The sequence below is a fragment of the Artibeus jamaicensis genome, unplaced genomic scaffold (assembly GCF_021234435.1).
Source record: "Artibeus jamaicensis isolate MK-2021 breed Jamaican fruit bat unplaced genomic scaffold, CSHL_Jam_final contig_700, whole genome shotgun sequence".
NCBI classification, from domain to species: Eukaryota; Metazoa; Chordata; class Mammalia; order Chiroptera; family Phyllostomidae; genus Artibeus; species Artibeus jamaicensis.
In genome coordinates, this window is record NW_026521930.1 from 12,733,229 (window position 1) to 12,751,149 (window position 17,921).

Genomic DNA, 17,921 nt, shown 5'->3' on the forward strand with positions numbered 1-17,921 from the left:
GCTTCCCACCTCGGGAACATTTAGTCGCACGCACACCTGTGGGAGGCTTTTCTTGGGCTGGTGGCTCGCTCTGAGCCTCCAGTTTTGGGAGGTCCAGTCCACACAGCCTGTTGGAAGTCCCAGCACTCGCTGTAGTCAGCTTTCTTTTTTGAGAATGACTTAAACACCCGCAGCCAGCGGGTCTGAGGGCCTGTGTGCACTGTCAGTCAGCATTAACACGTCAGAAAGGGGGCAGTCTCACACCAAAGGGCCAGAAACAACTTGTAGTAAGATGGAGACGGCCGTCTACCAAGTGAGGTGCTCGTTCCCAGTGTAAACTGTCGAGGGAAATCTGCGAAAAACCATCACACCACTCTGCGCATCGTCAACGGTAAGAGTTGGGTGGTTGGGAGGGTGAAGGGGAGTTGGGTCAAGGACTTGGTCCCAGGGCACTGCAGTGTGAGACCCACACCTTCCAGGTCGGGAGAGGAGGTGTCTGCCTCACACCTCAGACCCCGTGAGGGGCGCCCACGGGGCCACACGTGGCAGTAACTCAGCCTCTGTGTGCAGGGGATGTGGTGGTCTGGCACATCAGACGGCTAGACAGGTTTACCAGAAGAGCTGAGGAAGTGTCAGTGTTGGGGTCTGAGTGAAGTTATTTTAATGACCAGGACTTTGCAGCCCAGGAAACTGGTTCAGTCTGGTTTCTTCCTTGGTGGCCCCGAGTCACTCCCCTCTTTCCTCATTTTTTGAGTCTTTTCTTTCCCTCCGTTTATTACTTTTCTGTTACTTGCCTGTGGCCTGTTCAGCATCATACTGTCCCTGTTTTTGTCTTCTGGTGTGTGCCTCTCAGCATCTGCTCTGTTGTGTCCTGAATATTGTCCAGGACGGAGGAAACATACTTGATATATGTGTTTTTACTTGCACAAATGGAAGCTTACCTCTGAGCCAAAACTTTCATTTGTTTATGGTGATTTGCTTATGAACCAGAACTGCTGACAGAAAGGGGCAACCACATGCCTCAACAGTTTATGTTTTATTAGAACGTAGTTTGTGGTTCCTGATTCAGAATTTAACATTCTTCAAACATTGAAGTCCAATGGCAGTTTTATCAGCTTTTCCCAGATAAAAACTTTTCCCTTGGTGATTTAATTTTCACAGCTATTTTCAAAAACGCTTGTTGTAAACCTACAACATTAGTTTCAGAATTGCCATCTCCGAGTGCTCTTCATAGGGAAATAGTTTCTGGCTGTGATGAGGCACCGCTTCCCATGAGATCCCAGCGCGGCCTGGAAACAGAGCATGTGTGTCTCAGGATGGGGTGGGGCTGTAGGACAGGCCTGGTGGGTTACAAACCAGAGTTTCAAGCCCCACCCAGACACCCAGGAGCGGCCACTAGAAGCAGGACCAGGAATCCTGTTCTTAAAGAGCTCGTGACAGCCAGCTTCGATGCCCCTGCCCGTCAGGCCATACCCGCCTGTGAAAGGTCACGGCCTGTCTTGGTTCCCTGTGGCGCTCTGCACCTGTCCTCTACCCTGTCACCAGGTGCAGCTCAAGTGGAGCCAAGATTTGAACCTGCCCGACCTGACTGCTCAGCCTGGAGCCTCCTCAAAATCTGGACACGCACCTGAAGGGGGTCCTGGCCTCTTCATAAGCACAGGTGTCTGAAGAGCTGTCGGCAAGGTTCATTTTATCATCAGTTTTTTTTATGAATGAAAAGTTATATTTAAAAGGAAATGTGAGACGTGAAAGTGTAGAAGCGTCTATAATCCTGCCATCCACGTATAGTAACTGTTAACTACTGTATATTCTTTGAGATTTCCTCCATATGAATTTTAAAATAAAGGTGATTATTTTTTAAAATAAGAATTGGGTTATACTATATTACCTTTTGGCACTTTGTTTTCTTCACTGAAAACATGTTGTAGACTTTGACGTCTGCCAGGTGGGAGGGGGTTGGGGGACATGGGTGAAAAAGGTGTAGAGACTGAGCAGCTGTGTGGTGGTTACAGAGCGGCCCGGGGACGTGAAGTGCACCACAGGGAATGTGGTCGATGATACTGTGATAACTCACGGTGCCAGATGGGTACAGAGTTATCGGGGCGATCACTGTTGTAAGTTATACAGACGTGAAACCATGGGTTGTACACCTGAAACTAACACAATCCTGTATGTCAACTGTAATTTGAAAATAAAAAATGTTTAAAAAAATAAAATATAGATATTTTTACCTATAAGTATCTGAAGGACTTCATTCTTTTTCGAGGCTGCACAGCACTCTGCCAGTGGGACGTTAGCACATGTGGGCAGGCGTTTGGGTGGTCTCTCTGTCTGTCTGTCTGTTTGTTAGCAGAGGCTGCTGCAGGTGGGGCTTTGTTTGTGGGCGGGGGTGGGTGTTGGGCAAACGGGTCCTCCTCTGCTGCCAGGTTTTGAGCCTGGCGGGCCTGGAAGGCCGGGTGGGACCTGGCGTGTGGTTGGGTCGTGGGGTGGGGGCGTCAGGGGCCGAGAGCAGGAGCTGGCTGCCCGGCTGCAGTCCTTGGAGCCGGGGTGGTTACTTAGCCTCCCTGCACCCTGGTGTTTCCAGGGGTGACATGGAAGACGACAGCACACCCCTTCCAGCTGCTAGACGGGCTGGCACACGTCTGGTCTGAGGGGACGGTGCCTGACCCACAGCAATGCCAGTTCAGGGCTGTAAATGGCAGGCTCCTCCCCCTTCTCTGAAGTTACCCGTTGTTCTTCCATTTCCTGGGTGCTGAACCCAGTAATAGCAGTGACTGTTTCCTGAGTGTTCCCCACGAGCCGGGCTCTGTCCCACCTCTCCGTGGATGCTGCTGCTGTACGATGACCCAGAGGCAGTGACAGCCCAGCCCTACCAGGGCGGGTGGTGGGTCCACCTCCAGAGCCTGTGCCCGACTGCTGTGTAGCCCGAACCACATCTACCACGACACCTATTGGCATCCGCCATCCCTTCCACTCTACAGGCAATGAAACAGGCCAAAAGGCCCTGGAAACCTGCTCTAAACACGGTAGGGCTGCTGGTCTCAGCCCTCCAGGATCACGGCGTGAGATGCTTCCATTCCCCCAGAGCCCATCCTCCAGCCCTGCCTGCCCTGCTGACCTTCCGGGCAGGAGTCGGCAGGGCTTCCTAGTTTGTTTTTAGGGCCCATTCTTTCACTGCTCTTATTTCTGCCTCGCTGGAGGCTGGCCCGGATGGCCTCTCCGAGACAGCGGCCTGTCCTGGGGTCCTGGGGCTCACCTAGCTCAGTGGTGAAGAGCCGGCACGTCTCTGGGTTGCGGATGGTGAAGGCGATGTAGGCGTCGAGAGACTGCTCGTCCTTCCGGCAAGCAGACAGCCTCTGCAGGACCCTGACCAGGGACAGGATGACTTCCGGGCAGTACAGCACATCTGCAACGAAAACCCCAGGTTACTGACGCGCACTCCCTCTAGGATTCAGGCCCCCAGAATCGAGGACGCTGGGTTGTGCCAGCCTCGGCAGTGGGGCAAGGGCCGGGAAAACAGCAGTTCTATTAGATGGAAAGAAAATTATTTGGTAGAAAAAGAAAATCCTTAGGAGAGAACAAAAACTGCTGAAAATACAACTGAAAAATATCCAAGACTCACTGTGTTCCTTAAAAAAAAAAAATCAATTGCCCATGGCCTATCCAGAAGATGCTTATAATAAAGCAAACTCTGAGTCGGCTTCTGACTTCTTGATTGCAGTGGCCTATCGCTCTGCCCTCTGCAGTGCGGGGGAACGAGCTTGTTCCTGCCCGACGGCCGGGCTTGCAGGGATGGGTGCCGCCCTGGCGTGTGCTGCTCGGGCTCTGCATTCTGGCCACCGTGTCTCTGTGGGTCTCAGGGCTGTGGCCCAGGACCGAGGCACAGTGTTGTCAGCCAGATGGGGGATGGGTCAGCTTGGCAGAGGATGAGGGGCTCGTTAGTTTTCCAGCCAAATACCTCTTCTCTTAAGGACCCTGTCCTTGACCTGGAAGTGACTAATCCCCTCCGTGGGGTATGCACCTGGGACAGAAACACGCAGGAACTCTTTCTTCTCAGGGACATGCAAACATGTGGTGATGACTCAGAGCAGACGGAAGCCACTGCTGCTGGCAGTGGGGACACTCAGCTCCTTCCCTGACTCAGACGCCAGCACAGTTGGACCCTCGGCCTGTGGGTGGGCACCCATGACACACAGCGGAATCAGACCCCGTCCTGGGAGGACTGTGGTCTTTGTGGACCTGCGAGGACAAGGCTGCCACAGCCGCTGCCCCCGTGCCCCACATGGAGACGCTCTAGCTGTTTGATTTAGGTTCTAGATGGGAACCGAGCGGCCTCCCTCAGGCTGCCAGAGGGGGACATAAAAGTCTGTCTGCTCCGCTGGGGTCTGGCTAATAGGTCAGACTGGCGTGGCACCCTGGGGCCTTTTCTGTCCATCCCAGGCCTTGCTGGGGACAGCCAGGGTCATTTATCTGATGGAACCACTTACAACGGGAGTGCATGTGGCTGTTTTCTTAAACAGGAGGACTGTGGCTTTAGGGCACCCACAGCCATGCCCTGTGCTTTGATGTCACCCTGGAGGTTCACAGTGACCTTTCCGGAAGTCTCATCATTACCCCCTCTGACTCTGCAGAGTCCATGGTCCCCTTCCCTGGACTGAGCTGGGTGCAGCCACAGGGAAGCCACGGGCTGAGCAGTACCTGCTGCGAGGAGGATGTCTGGCTGGAGGGCAGCGAGCTGAGGGGCTGTCACAGCGTCCCAGTCCAGCTGTTCCACTGTCACCACGGGGCTCTCTGAGTTGTGGGCGTTGTGTTCTGCGTGCTGTGCTGGGGCGGTGGCATCTGGCTCCAGCAAGAAGCCATTGAGAAGGATGTTCCCTCGGAGCTGCTCGAGGACATGGCTGTGACAGTCGCTGAAGATATACGCTCTAGGACGGCACGTTTTGCAGATGACCAGGCCGGTGAGGCCGGCTCCACTGCCGAGCTCTAAGACAGTCCTGAGTGGGAGGAGGGGACATGTGTCTGCAATTGTGTCCGGGCAAAACCAGCTTCAGGGCCCTGCCCTGTGCCCAGAGGTCACCTGTGAGTGAAAGCCGCTGTGTTCTCTAGGGCCCATTCTGCAAGGTAAAGCGCAGCACTCCACGTGACCAGGCCGGTGGTGCCGTGGGAAATGATGGCTGTGCTCTCAGAGAGTGTGACCGAGTCCCCGGAAGGCTGGACGGAGACAAGGAGAGAGAGTAATCCGGCTCCCAATCACAACGGGTGGGAGGGAATCAAGTTAAAATAAGGTCATTGGGGTGGGCCCTAACCCATTATCACTGAGTCCTCATAAACCGAGGAAGCCGGGACACTGAAACACTACAGAGGGGCAGTGATGTGGAGACAGAGGAGAAGACGGCTAAGCCGAGGGCAAGGCCTGGAACACGGCCTTCCCTTGTAACCCTGTGGACACCTTGACTTTGGAGTTGTAGCTTCCAAAACTATAAAGAGGATGCATTTCTTTTGTTTAAGCTACCCACTGTTAGGTACTAAAATGACACAAATGCTAAAAATTATAATTCGAGAAAGCATTCCTGAAAAAACCACAAAGATCTGAAGTAACACTGAGGGAGTGCACACACTGTGCCTGAGACCACTGGCCCAGAGCAACCCACCTCAGGACACGTTCCAGCAAAATCCCTGGACTTTGAGGAGAAAACCCTCTGACCATGTAAGAGAGAAGGGCACGCAGCACACGTCCACGGGAGACAAAGTCACATTCTCATTAGGCTTTGCTATAGCAATGCTTTATGCCAAAGAAAATGGACAAACATATTTAAGAGACACAAGAGAGAAAATGTGAGTCAGGATTCAAGTACGAATGGCTCAAACTGTTATCAACATGTAAGAACTCCAGGAAGGCCAATCCCAGTAGCTCTTCTTAAAGAATCTGCTAGAGAATGAACTTCAGAAAGCCAGAATGGCTAGAGAGATGTCAACACGTGGATTGAGGGGGAGCTCTAGAGATAGGTAGACTGGAAAGAGATTATGGAATACGTGCTAGGTCAATAATATCTAACCCCTAACCCTGACCCTGTGCCTGTGTCATGATACACGGCAAAGGGACCCTGAAGATGTGCTTAAGGTTACGCAACTTGAGATGGAGAAATTATCCTGAATTACCTGGGTGGGGTCAGTTTCATCACTGAGCCCTTAAAAGCAGAGCGTTTTTTCCTGGCTAAAGATGGAGAGATGCAGAGGAAAAAGAGGCAGGAGAGATTTAAATTGCAAGAGAAACTCGACCCACTGTTGCTGGCTTTGGCAATGAAGGGGCCATGAGCCAGGGAACAAGGGGTGGCCTTTGGAAGCTGAGAGCAACCCCTGGCCAAGAGCCAGCAAGGAAATGGAACTTGAGTCCTGCAGCCACAGGCAACGAAACTGTGCCAAAGACCTGCGTGAGGCCTGGAAACAGGTTCTGCTCGAGGGCCCAGCCCTGCCGACGCCTTGGTTTTAGGCCTGTGAGACTCGGAGAAGAGAAACCCGCAGAGCCCACCAGACTCGTGCCCTACAGAATTATAAGACAATACAATTTATGTTGCCTTAAACCGCTAAGTTTGTGATAATACCGTGTAATGCCCTTATCGTGACAGTGTACTTATGGCATGGCAACGAACGAACAAAGTGAGGGAGAATGGGGAGAGTACATATAAGAATTTTATACTGTTTTCAGTAACTATAATTGGTGTGCAGGATTAGCACTGTTGTTCTGAGATGCCACGTAAGTACTATGGGATAAAGCAAACAGGGAGTTGAGGGACATCTTAACATTTTCCCCTGTGTTCTTCAGAACCAGAATTCCAGTGTAGGAGGAAGGGGACATAGACACACAGTGAAAAGGTTGAGTGAAACCCTGCAGTTCTGATATTGAATCAGAAACATCAATATGGACTTATGGGGAAGTCTAGTATAAAAAGTAGGGATATAGGTACTTCCAGCCAAGCTGGAGGCGTAGGTGGAAACACTGTGCCTCTTCACACAACCAAGTATAAAGACAACAAAGTTTTAGTAACAAAAACGCAACCATAGCAGACAGAAAATTGAACTGTATGGAAGTCTGACAATGACGAACCCGTTCAGCCAGACCGGTAAGAGGGGCGGAGTCGGCGGCTGGTGGAGCGGGATTGCACATAAAAAAGTGTCCAGACAGACCCAGGTGCACAGGCAGCGTTTGGCAGATCCCAGGCGTGGGGTGGCCAGGGGCAGACCCAGTGAGGGTGCAAGGTGGCTGGCTGACCACGGACACACATTCTCATGCGCAGATAAACCAGGCAAAAAAACGAGCAGTGAGACAGATTGTGCAAACCAGGGCCCCAGTGCCTGGAATTAAAGCCTAAAAGCACCAACTGGAAAAACTTTCAGGGGTCAAGGTGCCGGGAGAGGCTCCCAGGCTCACAGAGAGTTTATTGGAGAGACCCACAGGGTCCTGGAGAATGCACAAGCCCACACATCCGGGAACCAGCACCAGAAGGACCCAATTTGCTTGCGGGAAGCAGCAGAGGGGACCGAAATCCAAGAGAGAGCAAAACGAGCGCCATTTTCCCCTCTCTGACTCTGCCCCCACATACAGTGTCACAACCCAGAGATGTGGGTTGCCATACCCTGGTGAACACCTAAGGCTTTGCCCCTTGTATGTAACAGGCCCGAACAGACTAAAACATTATGGCTCAAGAAGAAGAACAGCTCAAAGCCCCGAGCCAATAATTATAAGTGACAAAGAGATAGCCAACCTATCAGATGCACAGTTCAAAGCACTGGTGATCAGGATGCTCACAGAACTGGTTGACTTTAGTCACAAATTAGATGAACAAATGAAGGCTAAACTAAGTGAAATGAAGGGAAATGCACAGGAAACCAATAGTGATGGGAAGGAAACTGGGACTCAAATCAATGGAGTGGACCAGAAGGAAGAAAAAATGAGCAAACAGAAAAGAATGAAGAAACAAGAATTCAAAAAAAATGAAGAGAGGCTTAAGAACCTCCAGGACATGTTTAAATGTTACAACATCTGAGTTATAGGGGTACCAGAAGGGGGAGAGGAACAGCCAGGAGTGGAAAATTTATTTGAACAAATAATAAAGGAGAACTTCCCCAATCTGGCAAAGGCAATAGACTTCCAGGAAATCCAGGAAACTCAGAGAGTTCCAAAGAAGCTGGACCCAAAAAGGAACACACCAAGGCACATCATCATTATATTAGCCAAGATTAAAATGAAAAACAGAATCCTAGAAGCAGCAAGAGATAAAGAGACAATCACCTACAAAGGAGTTCCCATCAGACTGTCAGCAGATTTCTCAAAAGAGACCTTACAGGCAAGAAGGGGCTGGAAAGAAGTATTCCAAGTCATGAAAGGCAAGGACCTACATCCAAGACTGCTCTATCCAGCAAAGCTTTCATTTAGACTGGAAGGAAAGGTAAAGTGCTTCTCAGATAAGGTCAAGTTCAAGGAGTTCATCCTCACCAAGCCCTTATTATATGAAATGTTAAAAAGACTTATCTAAGAAAAAGAAGATAAAAAAGATGAACAGTGAAAGGACAGCAAACTCACAGTTATTAACAACCATTCCTTTAACAAAATCAAACTAAGAGGACAGCTAGATCACGAGTGAAACCATAGAAATGGCGATTATATGGAGGGTTAGCAACAGGGGAGTGGGAGGAGGAGAAGGGGGGAGAAGGTACAGTGAATAAGTAGCATAGATGGTAGGTAGAAAATAGACAGGGGGGAAGGGCAAGAATAGTATGGGAAATATAGAATCTAAAGAACTTGTGACATATGGACATGAACTAAAGGGGAGGAATGGTGGGGGAGGGGGTGTACAGGGTGGAGGGGAATGAAGGGGGGGAATAGAACAACTGTAATGGAATAATTAATAAAATATATTTTTTTAAAAAGTAGGGATATACATATCACCACTCATATCCCAGTCTGTCTGCTGGGAAGACCTACACTGTAGTGGTGAGCATCCTAATGCCCAGACTGTGCTCTCTAAACATCATTTCTTGTTAAAAGAAACTGGGGCTTGTTGGAGACATGGCTGATTCCAGGTCTGGGTAAGGAAATATACAAGGTGAATCTGGAGAAGCTGGACAAAAAAAATAAAGCAACGAAACTATTAGCGTAATGTCAAAAGGGCTCAGAAACCTACTTGAAGTGGCTCAAAGTAGGACATTTGGAGCTTTAAAAAAGACATAATTTGCACAGATTGAACCCCTTCTGGGGAGCATAGGCAACAAATTCACTGTCTTGAGAAGAAAAGATCAAACTTGGATCCTGCCTTTCCCTACAAGTTGTACCCATGAGTAAACAAATAGTGGACGGAGGGAGGAACCTCCTTACAAAATTTCTCTGGCTAATGAATGAAAACGAAATGATAGAATCAGGAAATCACCCTTTTGTATCCTCTGGTAAATAAACAAGTCTAACATTTGGGCATCCATAACCACTATCATTAAAAGAATGAAAAGCAGATATGATGTGCCTCCCAGAACTCCATGCTGTGTTCTTGGCAAAGCAATCAGACATAAACCTGTGTGTGTCTTTGAGTCCAGACACCAATTTTGGGGAAACTGAGGATGGAGGAACAAGCCGAATAGCACCACGTGTGAGCAACCGAAAGCCAGCCTGTGAAAAGCCGTCTTGCAAAACCACTGGGGCTGTGCAAAAGAGGCACCGCCAGGAAAGAAACAGCTGGGATGCAGGCAGGGCACCTGCGGGTGAAGGGAGGCTTTAGGCCACACCCAGTTAACAGCTAAGACAAAATGCTAGTGTCCAGGGGTGGACAGGGCAGTGATAAAACCTCAGGTTGATCAGTCTGAAAGACGGTGGTTACTTTCGCAGAGATGGGGGCTGGGATGGGGGCTGGTCAGACGGGGGCCTTGTGGGGTGGCTGTCAACGTTCTGTCCCTTGACTGGAGTGGCGGTTACCGTGGCGGCTGCCTTGCAGTGGCACAGTAAGCTGCATACTTCTTTTGTATGCTTTTCTGTATCTATGTTGTATTTTAGAGTAGAAAGTTAAAAACAGACAAACAAAAACATCCAAGATCCCTCTGGCTGTTGTGTGCAGAAAGAACTTTCGTGGGGCAAGAAGCTGAAGGCCAGTCAGAGGCCATGGCACTGGCCTAGGCTGGTGAGGCTGGTGGCAGGGAGAGTGGGAAGTGGCTGCTGCCCTATGACAGCCACCCATCAAGTATTTATTGGACACTGAGCACTAGGTCCCTGCTGTGCAAAGACTGTGCATTAGCTAATTTAATTCCCAGCCACCCCCATAAGATAGGTACTATTATTTGTCAAAGTGCTTGATTTACAGATAAAAAAACTAAGCTGCAGGGAGGTAAACTTGACTCCATCTAAGACCACAGAGCTGATGAGGATATAAACCCATGGGAGGCTGACTGGAGCCTGAATTTTAGCTCTGTGTGCAAAGGCGAGCGTCTGGCCTGTGTAGGGAGAAAGCGCATGGCTCCTACCAACAGATAAGTCCGGTGGCACGGAGTGGGCTCCTCGGCTGTCAGGACCTCCGCCAATGCCTCGTACAGCTCGTCGGAAGGCTCCTGGTGGACAGCTTCGTGCTGCGCGTGGGTGGAGTGAGAGCTTCAGCAAGAGCATTAACATGACCCTCGTGAATCAAACAAAGGCCCTATTTGTTTCTACTCTGACTTCTAAAAATGGCTGGAGGATTTTCACCAAATTTGAAGGGGCAGTTTGGGATGGATGAACATACTACGGGCCACCTGACAGATAAAAAAATTCCCTTGGTGGGGGAACCTGGGGTATCTCAAAGAGGTGTAGAGAGGGTGAGGGTGAGGGTAAGCTGTAGTCCAGGGCAGCGGAAATGGAATTGCAGGAGAGCTGCCGTGCGGCGGGGACAGAGACCTCTGCCCTTCGATCATGATGTCCTGGATGGAAAGCACAAACGGTGCTTTTAAGTGGGCCCAGGCAAAAGCCACAGGACAGGCACTCCACGTTTCAGGGCATGGCTTCATCGGTGGGCAACCCCCTGTCCTGTGCCCCAGGGGGGTGGGGCGGGGCAGCATCAGGTGGCCACACTTCTCCTGGTGGAAGGGGGAGACCTGCTGGTGACTCCAGCTGCACCATGCTGGTGAGAGATGGTGATGGCGGTAATGGAAAAGCCTGGATAATTCCACGTACCGAGCCTGGGCGAGGCGCAGCCCTTCTGTTCAGAGGCCGGACACATTGGGTCTGCTACTGACCACTGAGGAACTTACTGCCTTTCTGAAGTCCAGTCTAAGATGAAACTCAGTGAATTGGGGTTCATCCTTAAAATCCATCTGGTATCAGTCAGGAAAAGAGCCATTCCAGGTAGAGTCATTGGAGAGAAGGAATAAGGGGGGCTAGAGATAAAGGCACTGCAAGACCTAAAACCTCCATAGGGGACAATACAGCAGTCCAGAAACTGGCAGCAGCAGGAAACCAGCAACACCTCTCAGGTGGCAGAGCAGAGGGAGAAAGTGGGGATTCCAGTGCTCAGGGATGCCCAACGGGGATGAGAACTTGCATGGGGACCATAGAGGAGATGCAGCTGCTGCCAGAGATGGAGCAATACCCTGGCTTTTCCTTTCCTTCACCTCCCATGACCTTTCATTGGTGGAACCCAGCTGGCAGACTGTTGCCCAGGGAGCACCTGCCAAAAGGGGGTTTGCAGAGCAGGGGAAGGGCATAGGATGGATCTGAGCTACGACAGGCAAAGAGGGGCAGCGGGCCCACTTCTGAAGAGCCAGCCAAGTCCCAGATGCTGTGTGGCTCCCTGACAGACATGCCCACTGCTCACCTTTCTGATGAGCTCCGAGAGAAAGCACCGGGCATACTTCACCGATGGTGGATGCTTCACGCACAGAGGATGTTTCACAGTCTGTGACAAAGGACACATGTGAGTTGCTGGAGAGACCTGGTCTCATGTCTCCCATGAGCTTTAACTGAATACAGGACAAACCCCAGTTCCCCGATCCCTCTGCAAGGATATGCACAGACACAGGGGCTCTGGCTCCAGGTGATCCTCATGTATCTGAAAGAGTCTCGATAATAAGTCCTTTCCTAAAAAAAATTCTCTCCTACAGCAGCACAGCCTGTGGCAGTGTTTCTCATGCCCATTTGGGGCAGGACCATGGGGCATATGGATCCAAGCTAACACCCTGCTGTTGACTGGATGTCTATGTCTCCTCAAACACCTATGCTAAATCTAACACCCGATGCAATGGTATTATGAGGTGGGGCATTTAGGAGGTGATTAGGTCATGGAGGTGGAGCTCCCATGGATGTGTTTAGTGCTTCTGTAAGACAGACCACATAGAGGTCCTTTGTGCCTTCTACCATATGAAGACACAACGAAAAGATGGCCTTCTAAGAACCAGGTAGCAGACCCTCACTAGACACTGAACCTGCTGGCACCTTGATCTTGGACTTCCCAGTCTCCCAAACTGTGAGAAATAAATTCCTGTTATTTATAAGCCGCCTAGGCTATGGCATTCTGTCACAGCAGCTGGAATGGACTAAGACACAACCCTTCCCAGGGAAGCCAGCATGAATTAGAGTTTGCAGAAAGGATAAGTGTGGGATTGTCTGGCTCCGAGGAAGAGGCAAAAGCCCAAATGGTGGGAACACGGCAGACTTGGCACCCGTCCTCCTGGAGCTCACACCCTGGGCAAAGGAGATGAGCAGGAGCCAGACTGATGAGTGCTACGAAGGCCAAAGCAGAGGAAGATGGGGCTTCTGCCTGGGATGTGGAGGGGGAAGGGGCTCCCAGGCGCGATAATTCAGCAGAAACCTAGAGAATCAAAGAGCAGGGGAGTGAGATCCAGACAGAGGGAGAAGTTTATGCAGGCTCCAAGGTGGCTACAGCCTGGCATTTTGGAAAAGAGGGCAGGGTGACAGGAACAATGAGAGCAGAGGCTAGGTCACGGGGGGCCTCTTGGCTAGAGGGACATGATTTTACCCAAGGGCAATAAAATACCCACACTGCTTAAGGGGCTTTCTAGTTGGCTGGTGTTAGATGGGGTGAGAATCAAGAGTAGGCCACAAGATAATGAACGAGGAACTTGGACATCTCTGAGCTCAGAGTACTGAATACTAGATTGCCCTGGAAGTCCTCCCTAGCTACGGCTCCATCTTCTCCACCTGGTGGTCAGATGGGTACTCCTGGCTCACCCTTCACACAAGAACTCTTAATGTGGGATCCTTGGATGGGTTTAGTGGTAGGGGGAGAGTCTGTGACTTCCCTAAATTTATATGCAAAATGTATGTTCATGCATTTTTTTTCTAGGGGAGAGTCCATAACTATGGGTTTGAGCAGGGTCCATGACCCTTCAGAGGGTAGAGAGCCAGGTGCAGTGTGATCTGCACTTGATGCACATGGTCTGGCAGGCTGGGGCTGTGCCCGGCAGAGTGGTGGTTTCATATGTACCCTGACCTGCACGCTCCTGAGAACCCCAAACTCACCTCTGAAAAGCAGGAGCCCATCTATATCTAGGAGACACAAGTGGGCAAGACTCACATCCTTAGTTTTTTTCTTAAATATAAAGAAGTCACTAAAAAGTTAGCAAATGCTAGATGTTCCCATAGCTATCATCTGTTTTCTCTACAGACAGATAGATGATTTAAAAAATCATTTCCCAGATTCCCTCCTCTCAAGTGGATTTTTGTATATTCTGATATCTTCATCCAAGAAAACAAGAATCAGAGCTCTCTGAGGTGCTACCACCCAAATGCAGTGTCTTTCTTTTCAAAGGATACAAGCATACCCATTTCACTCCTGTCATGGGCAAGTGAGGAGGCTGGCAACATATCCCTTGATTCTGTGATTCTTACCTTCTGCAAAATATCCAGTAGTAGCTCAGAACCCGAGTGCCTCAATTTCTCTTCTAGGCTCTATTTGGAGACAGAGGGGAAGAGAGAGAACCCTCAAGGGTATTTTCACAGGAACATTAAACATGTAGCAGGACATGCTGGCAAAGTGCTAAGTGATCTCTCCCCAGGGACCTGGGGCCAATCTGAAGTGGAAGCCACGGGCACAGAAAGCCTGCCCTTGACAAGTCCCAGGTTACACCTGGATGAGCTGCAGAAAGAATGTCAGGAGACAGATTCTTCGTCTGCATTAGCTCTGACTGCTAAGCCTTGCATGGGTCACAGACAAGCTCCATGGCTGAACTGATCAGCCAGGAATTATAGTTAGACATCAGCACCTGATGGGCTTGCGTTGGACTTGACCCCCAAGTTAAAGTGGACATACAGAATGTGCAGGTGCCAGGGCCAGCTATATATACTGTCCTTTCCTACAGGGGACTCCAGCCCAGTAGTGAGTTCAGGCTCCAGAATCAGGCTGACTGCCTGGCTGGTGTGTGAGACTGGGCAAATAACTTCATTTCTCCAGGGCAACTTATCACACCCTAAAAGACCTGTAAGACCTGGCCCTGGCCCCTCTCTCTCATCTCATCTGCCACGACCTGTACCCCATCTCTGCTCATGCCACTGCAGTCACACTGGGCCTTCTTGTAGCAGCTTGCTCTCACTGGCAGAGAACCTCTGCACTCCCTGCTCCCTAAGACTTCCCACAGCCCGCTGCTTCACTGTTCAGGTTCTGGCTCAAATGTCCCCTCTGGGAGGCCTTCCTTGATTCTCCTACTTTGATGATACATTTCCTTGTTTTATTGACTTTATAGCCACTGCCATCCCCTGGGGTTTTTTTGCTTATTCATTTACATGTTTTCTCCTCTGGCTCTCCCATCTGAGCAGGTCTTCATCATTATGCTGCTGATCCTGGTGCCTGGCTCATGGAAGGCATTCAGTAAACACTTGGTGATGGAATAAAAATACTAGCCAACACTCACATCCACTTACCATGAGCCAGGCACTGCCTCAGGTACTTCATTCTCATGTACTCCTTACAACAACCCTATGCATTAAGTAGTATTACTAATGTTTTACTAATAAGAAAAAACCAACAAAAAACGAAGGCCCAGAGGTATGCAGTCGCTTGCCGAAGGTCACACATATTGTTTGGGATTGGGCCAGGATTCCAAGCAGGCAGGCTGTCTCTCAGGTCTGAGCTCTCCACAGCTGCACTCCACTTCTTTTCCAGTCAAACAGTCTGTGTGGTCGAACACAATGACAGTAACAGTGCCCACCACTTGGGTGCTGTGGTCCAGCCTAAGTATGCATTGAGTATGGTCCTGCTACAGAGTACACTCTCATCTCATGTGAACAATTCTGGTTATTGAATTGGGTCCCACATATGTGGCTAGAAAGGTTCAAATTCCGGGTTAAAAAATGTACATATTCCTGTCTGATCGGAAATGAGTTCTCAGAATGCTAAATGGTTTATATCAATAAAATACAAATGACAAACCCCCACTCTTTAAGATGCACAAGACCGGGAGTCACCCCAGTGAGCTAGCTCAGCGCACGGGATGTGTAAAGGAGGCAGTGTCATAAGCAGTTCCCCCTTGGCAAAGGAAGCTATTGCCTCCACACTGGCTTGTGCAGCAATGGCAGGTCCTCAGGGCGGGGATGGGAGGGTGGTGAGACCTCTTTCATATATCTTCTGGTTACCTTTGTACTTCCTGTCTCTTCCATTAGAGGCTTAAGCGCCTCAAGCTGCCTCTGAAATGATTTTGTCTAATGCTGATGATACAGATGAGAACGCTCAGGTGTGTGTGTGTGTGGGGGCGGGGTTGTCTGTGACCTGATCACTGCGCTCAATGAAACATATCTCCAGCTGTCCTGAGGACGTTGACTGTTTAAGTGGGCAATAAAAGCTGTTACTCTATGGCCAGGATGATAATTGGCTAAAAAAAAAATCATGAACATTTTTGGGAACTGCCCATGATCTTAAAATCCCGAGTGAAAAGGGAGTTGGTGGGAAACTATGCATTTCTTCAATTCGAGGGACCGTCAGCAAAGGCAGCCCAGGACGCGAAGAGCCTAAGGGAGGAGGAAGCTGATGGCTGGGTAGAGGGCGGGATTCCTAGGGACGCGCAGGTGCATCTCCTGCTCTCTGCCGCCAGACGCCAGACACCAGACTGCGCGGCCCTCCGCGGAGCCCGGGGACGAGGACCGGAGGTCCGATCCCAACACCCGAGGAAGCTGAGGACGTCACTTGGCGGGGAGGGCGAGGGTGGGAGCCCAAAGTGCCTCCTTCACCAGTCCTTCACCACCCACCGATCGCCCTCAGCACGCCCAGCTGCCCACCTGCCAGGGGAACGAGCGCAGCGCGCGCGCTGCCAGGAAGCGACGTTCGAAACTCTGCAGCAGGCTAGAGGTCTCCTCTCTTTCCTCCGGCGCCATGGCGGGGCGGAGCCGCAGCGTTGCTCGGGAGACTGGGCGGAAGCGGGGCGGCTCCCAAAGGAGGCGAGCACAGCCAGTAGCAGCTCGCGGGACCCGGGGCGGGGCTTGGGGCGGGACCCGGGGCGGGACCAGGCGCTGCTCGGCCCCTGGAGGGCTTGGGGTATCAAGGCGGGGCCAAGCGGAGCTCTGACCCCAAGGTGTAGTATAGAGGGGGCAGTCTTGGCGTCGCGGGATTGTGGGAGGTGGGATTTGGGGAAGGTTCGAGGCGGTTCCTGGAGGAGGGCTCTGAGCGTGGTTTGAGACCTGGAGGTGGGGCTAAGGTTGGAGGGGGGCGGGGCCAAGATATCGGGGCGTAGTCGGAGTGTGGCGCCAGATTAAAGCTTTTCAGAGAAGCAAGCACTGCTTAGTAGGGACTGATGAGGCTGAGATTCTGGTAATTATTCTTGCTGTTCCTGCACCTTTATTGAGGGTCTTTCTGGCAAGGGCTGCCCCTGCGACTTTATTCTAGCCCTGTGCCCTTCAGCGCCACCTGTCTGTGTGAATGGGCAGAAGGGACCCTAACAGCCCTCTTGCCCCTCGAGGGTGTAGGAGTGCCTACTAGGCTCAGGGCCCATGGGCTAAGGCCATGGTCACCCTGTCTCTCCTTGGAAAGGGGCATTTAGTTCAAGGTGCTGGTTTCCAAACTGGCTGGTACACGGAGTGCAAAGAGAAACGGAAGCGAGGCAGGCCACTCCAGACCGGTAGGTGGTTGGTTTAATAAGGGAGCTTACTTAAGAGTCTTGTCTTCTGTGTCTTCAACAGGAGCAGGTCTCTGCACTGCGCGCCAGAATTTTAAAATTTCTGTAGAGGCTTTCAGTCACATAACCAATCAAGATATCTTCAACACCACGGTTCTCTCAAGATGGTGCCCTAGAATCACCTCCCACTTTGGGAATGGCGGGCCGCGGAGGGAGAGGGTGAGGAGCCTACACCTGCCTGGAGCCACCTGCTGGTTAACCTGTGGTCATGTCCTCTGGATGACAATGTAGCAGGAGATAGCATAGGAAGAATCCTGAGATTTTGCTACTGTTGCTGGTCAGTGGCTAGTGTCCTGGTTGCCAGGCAACACCTTTTAACCCTTAGGTAGCTGCTAGGAATTGGTGGCCAGAAGGGAAATAAAGACAGGGCTTTCACCATTGCAATCTAACAAAGAACTTAATATAGAACTTAATATTTTCTTTTGCTAAAAGCAAAGAAAAGCATGCCTCACCCGTGACTTAGTAATTCTGAGCCTGGTCCGACGAGGCTGCCAGGCTTCCCAAACAACATAAACTATGATGGCGCGGGCGGGCGGGGGGGGGGGGGGGGGGGGAGCCCTTGAAAGTCTGTGTATCATCTCCGCTGGCTGGGAAAAGGAAAATACGCTGGCTGTGTATTCGTCCCAAGGCCTGGAAGGGGGAAGGGGAGAGGGTCTGTAGTGCCCAAAGAAAGGGCCATAAACAGCTTTGGTTAACTGCCTGCCTCCTGTCACCTACAAAATTAATAGAGTCTAGAGCAAGATAAGGATTCCAGCTAACAGACCCCCACATCCTGTTTAGGTAGTCATGTCTTCAGGGAAGGCTGGCACCAC

At 50.8% G+C, this 17,921-nt stretch overlaps 1 protein-coding gene across 9 annotated transcripts; it reads right to left on the reverse strand.

Annotated features, from left to right (window-relative positions):
* Window position 1: 1 nt before the first annotated feature.
* Window positions 2–17,632, reverse strand: EEF2KMT (eukaryotic elongation factor 2 lysine methyltransferase). 9 transcript variants are annotated; one of them, XM_053671490.1, is made up of 11 exons: window positions 16,217–16,306; window positions 14,972–15,116; window positions 13,838–13,897; window positions 11,805–11,885; window positions 11,242–11,260; window positions 10,483–10,584; window positions 5,057–5,190; window positions 4,678–4,973; window positions 3,236–3,385; window positions 2,707–2,813; window positions 2–1,268 (listed from the first exon to the last, which is right to left on the reverse strand). In XM_053671490.1, exons 4-11 carry the CDS (start codon window positions 11,837–11,839, stop codon window positions 1,182–1,184), a joined length of 930 nt encoding a protein of 309 aa, XP_053527465.1. In that variant the 5' UTR covers window positions 11,840–11,885; window positions 13,838–13,897; window positions 14,972–15,116; window positions 16,217–16,306; the 3' UTR covers window positions 2–1,181. The 9 variants fall into 9 exon arrangements, with proteins under 9 accessions (XP_053527465.1, XP_053527464.1, XP_053527460.1 ...); XM_053671489.1 differs by having other exon boundaries at window positions 11,242–11,304; XM_053671485.1 differs by lacking the exon at window positions 14,972–15,116 and having other exon boundaries at window positions 11,242–11,304; window positions 16,217–17,632.
* Window positions 17,633–17,921: the final 289 nt, after the last annotated feature.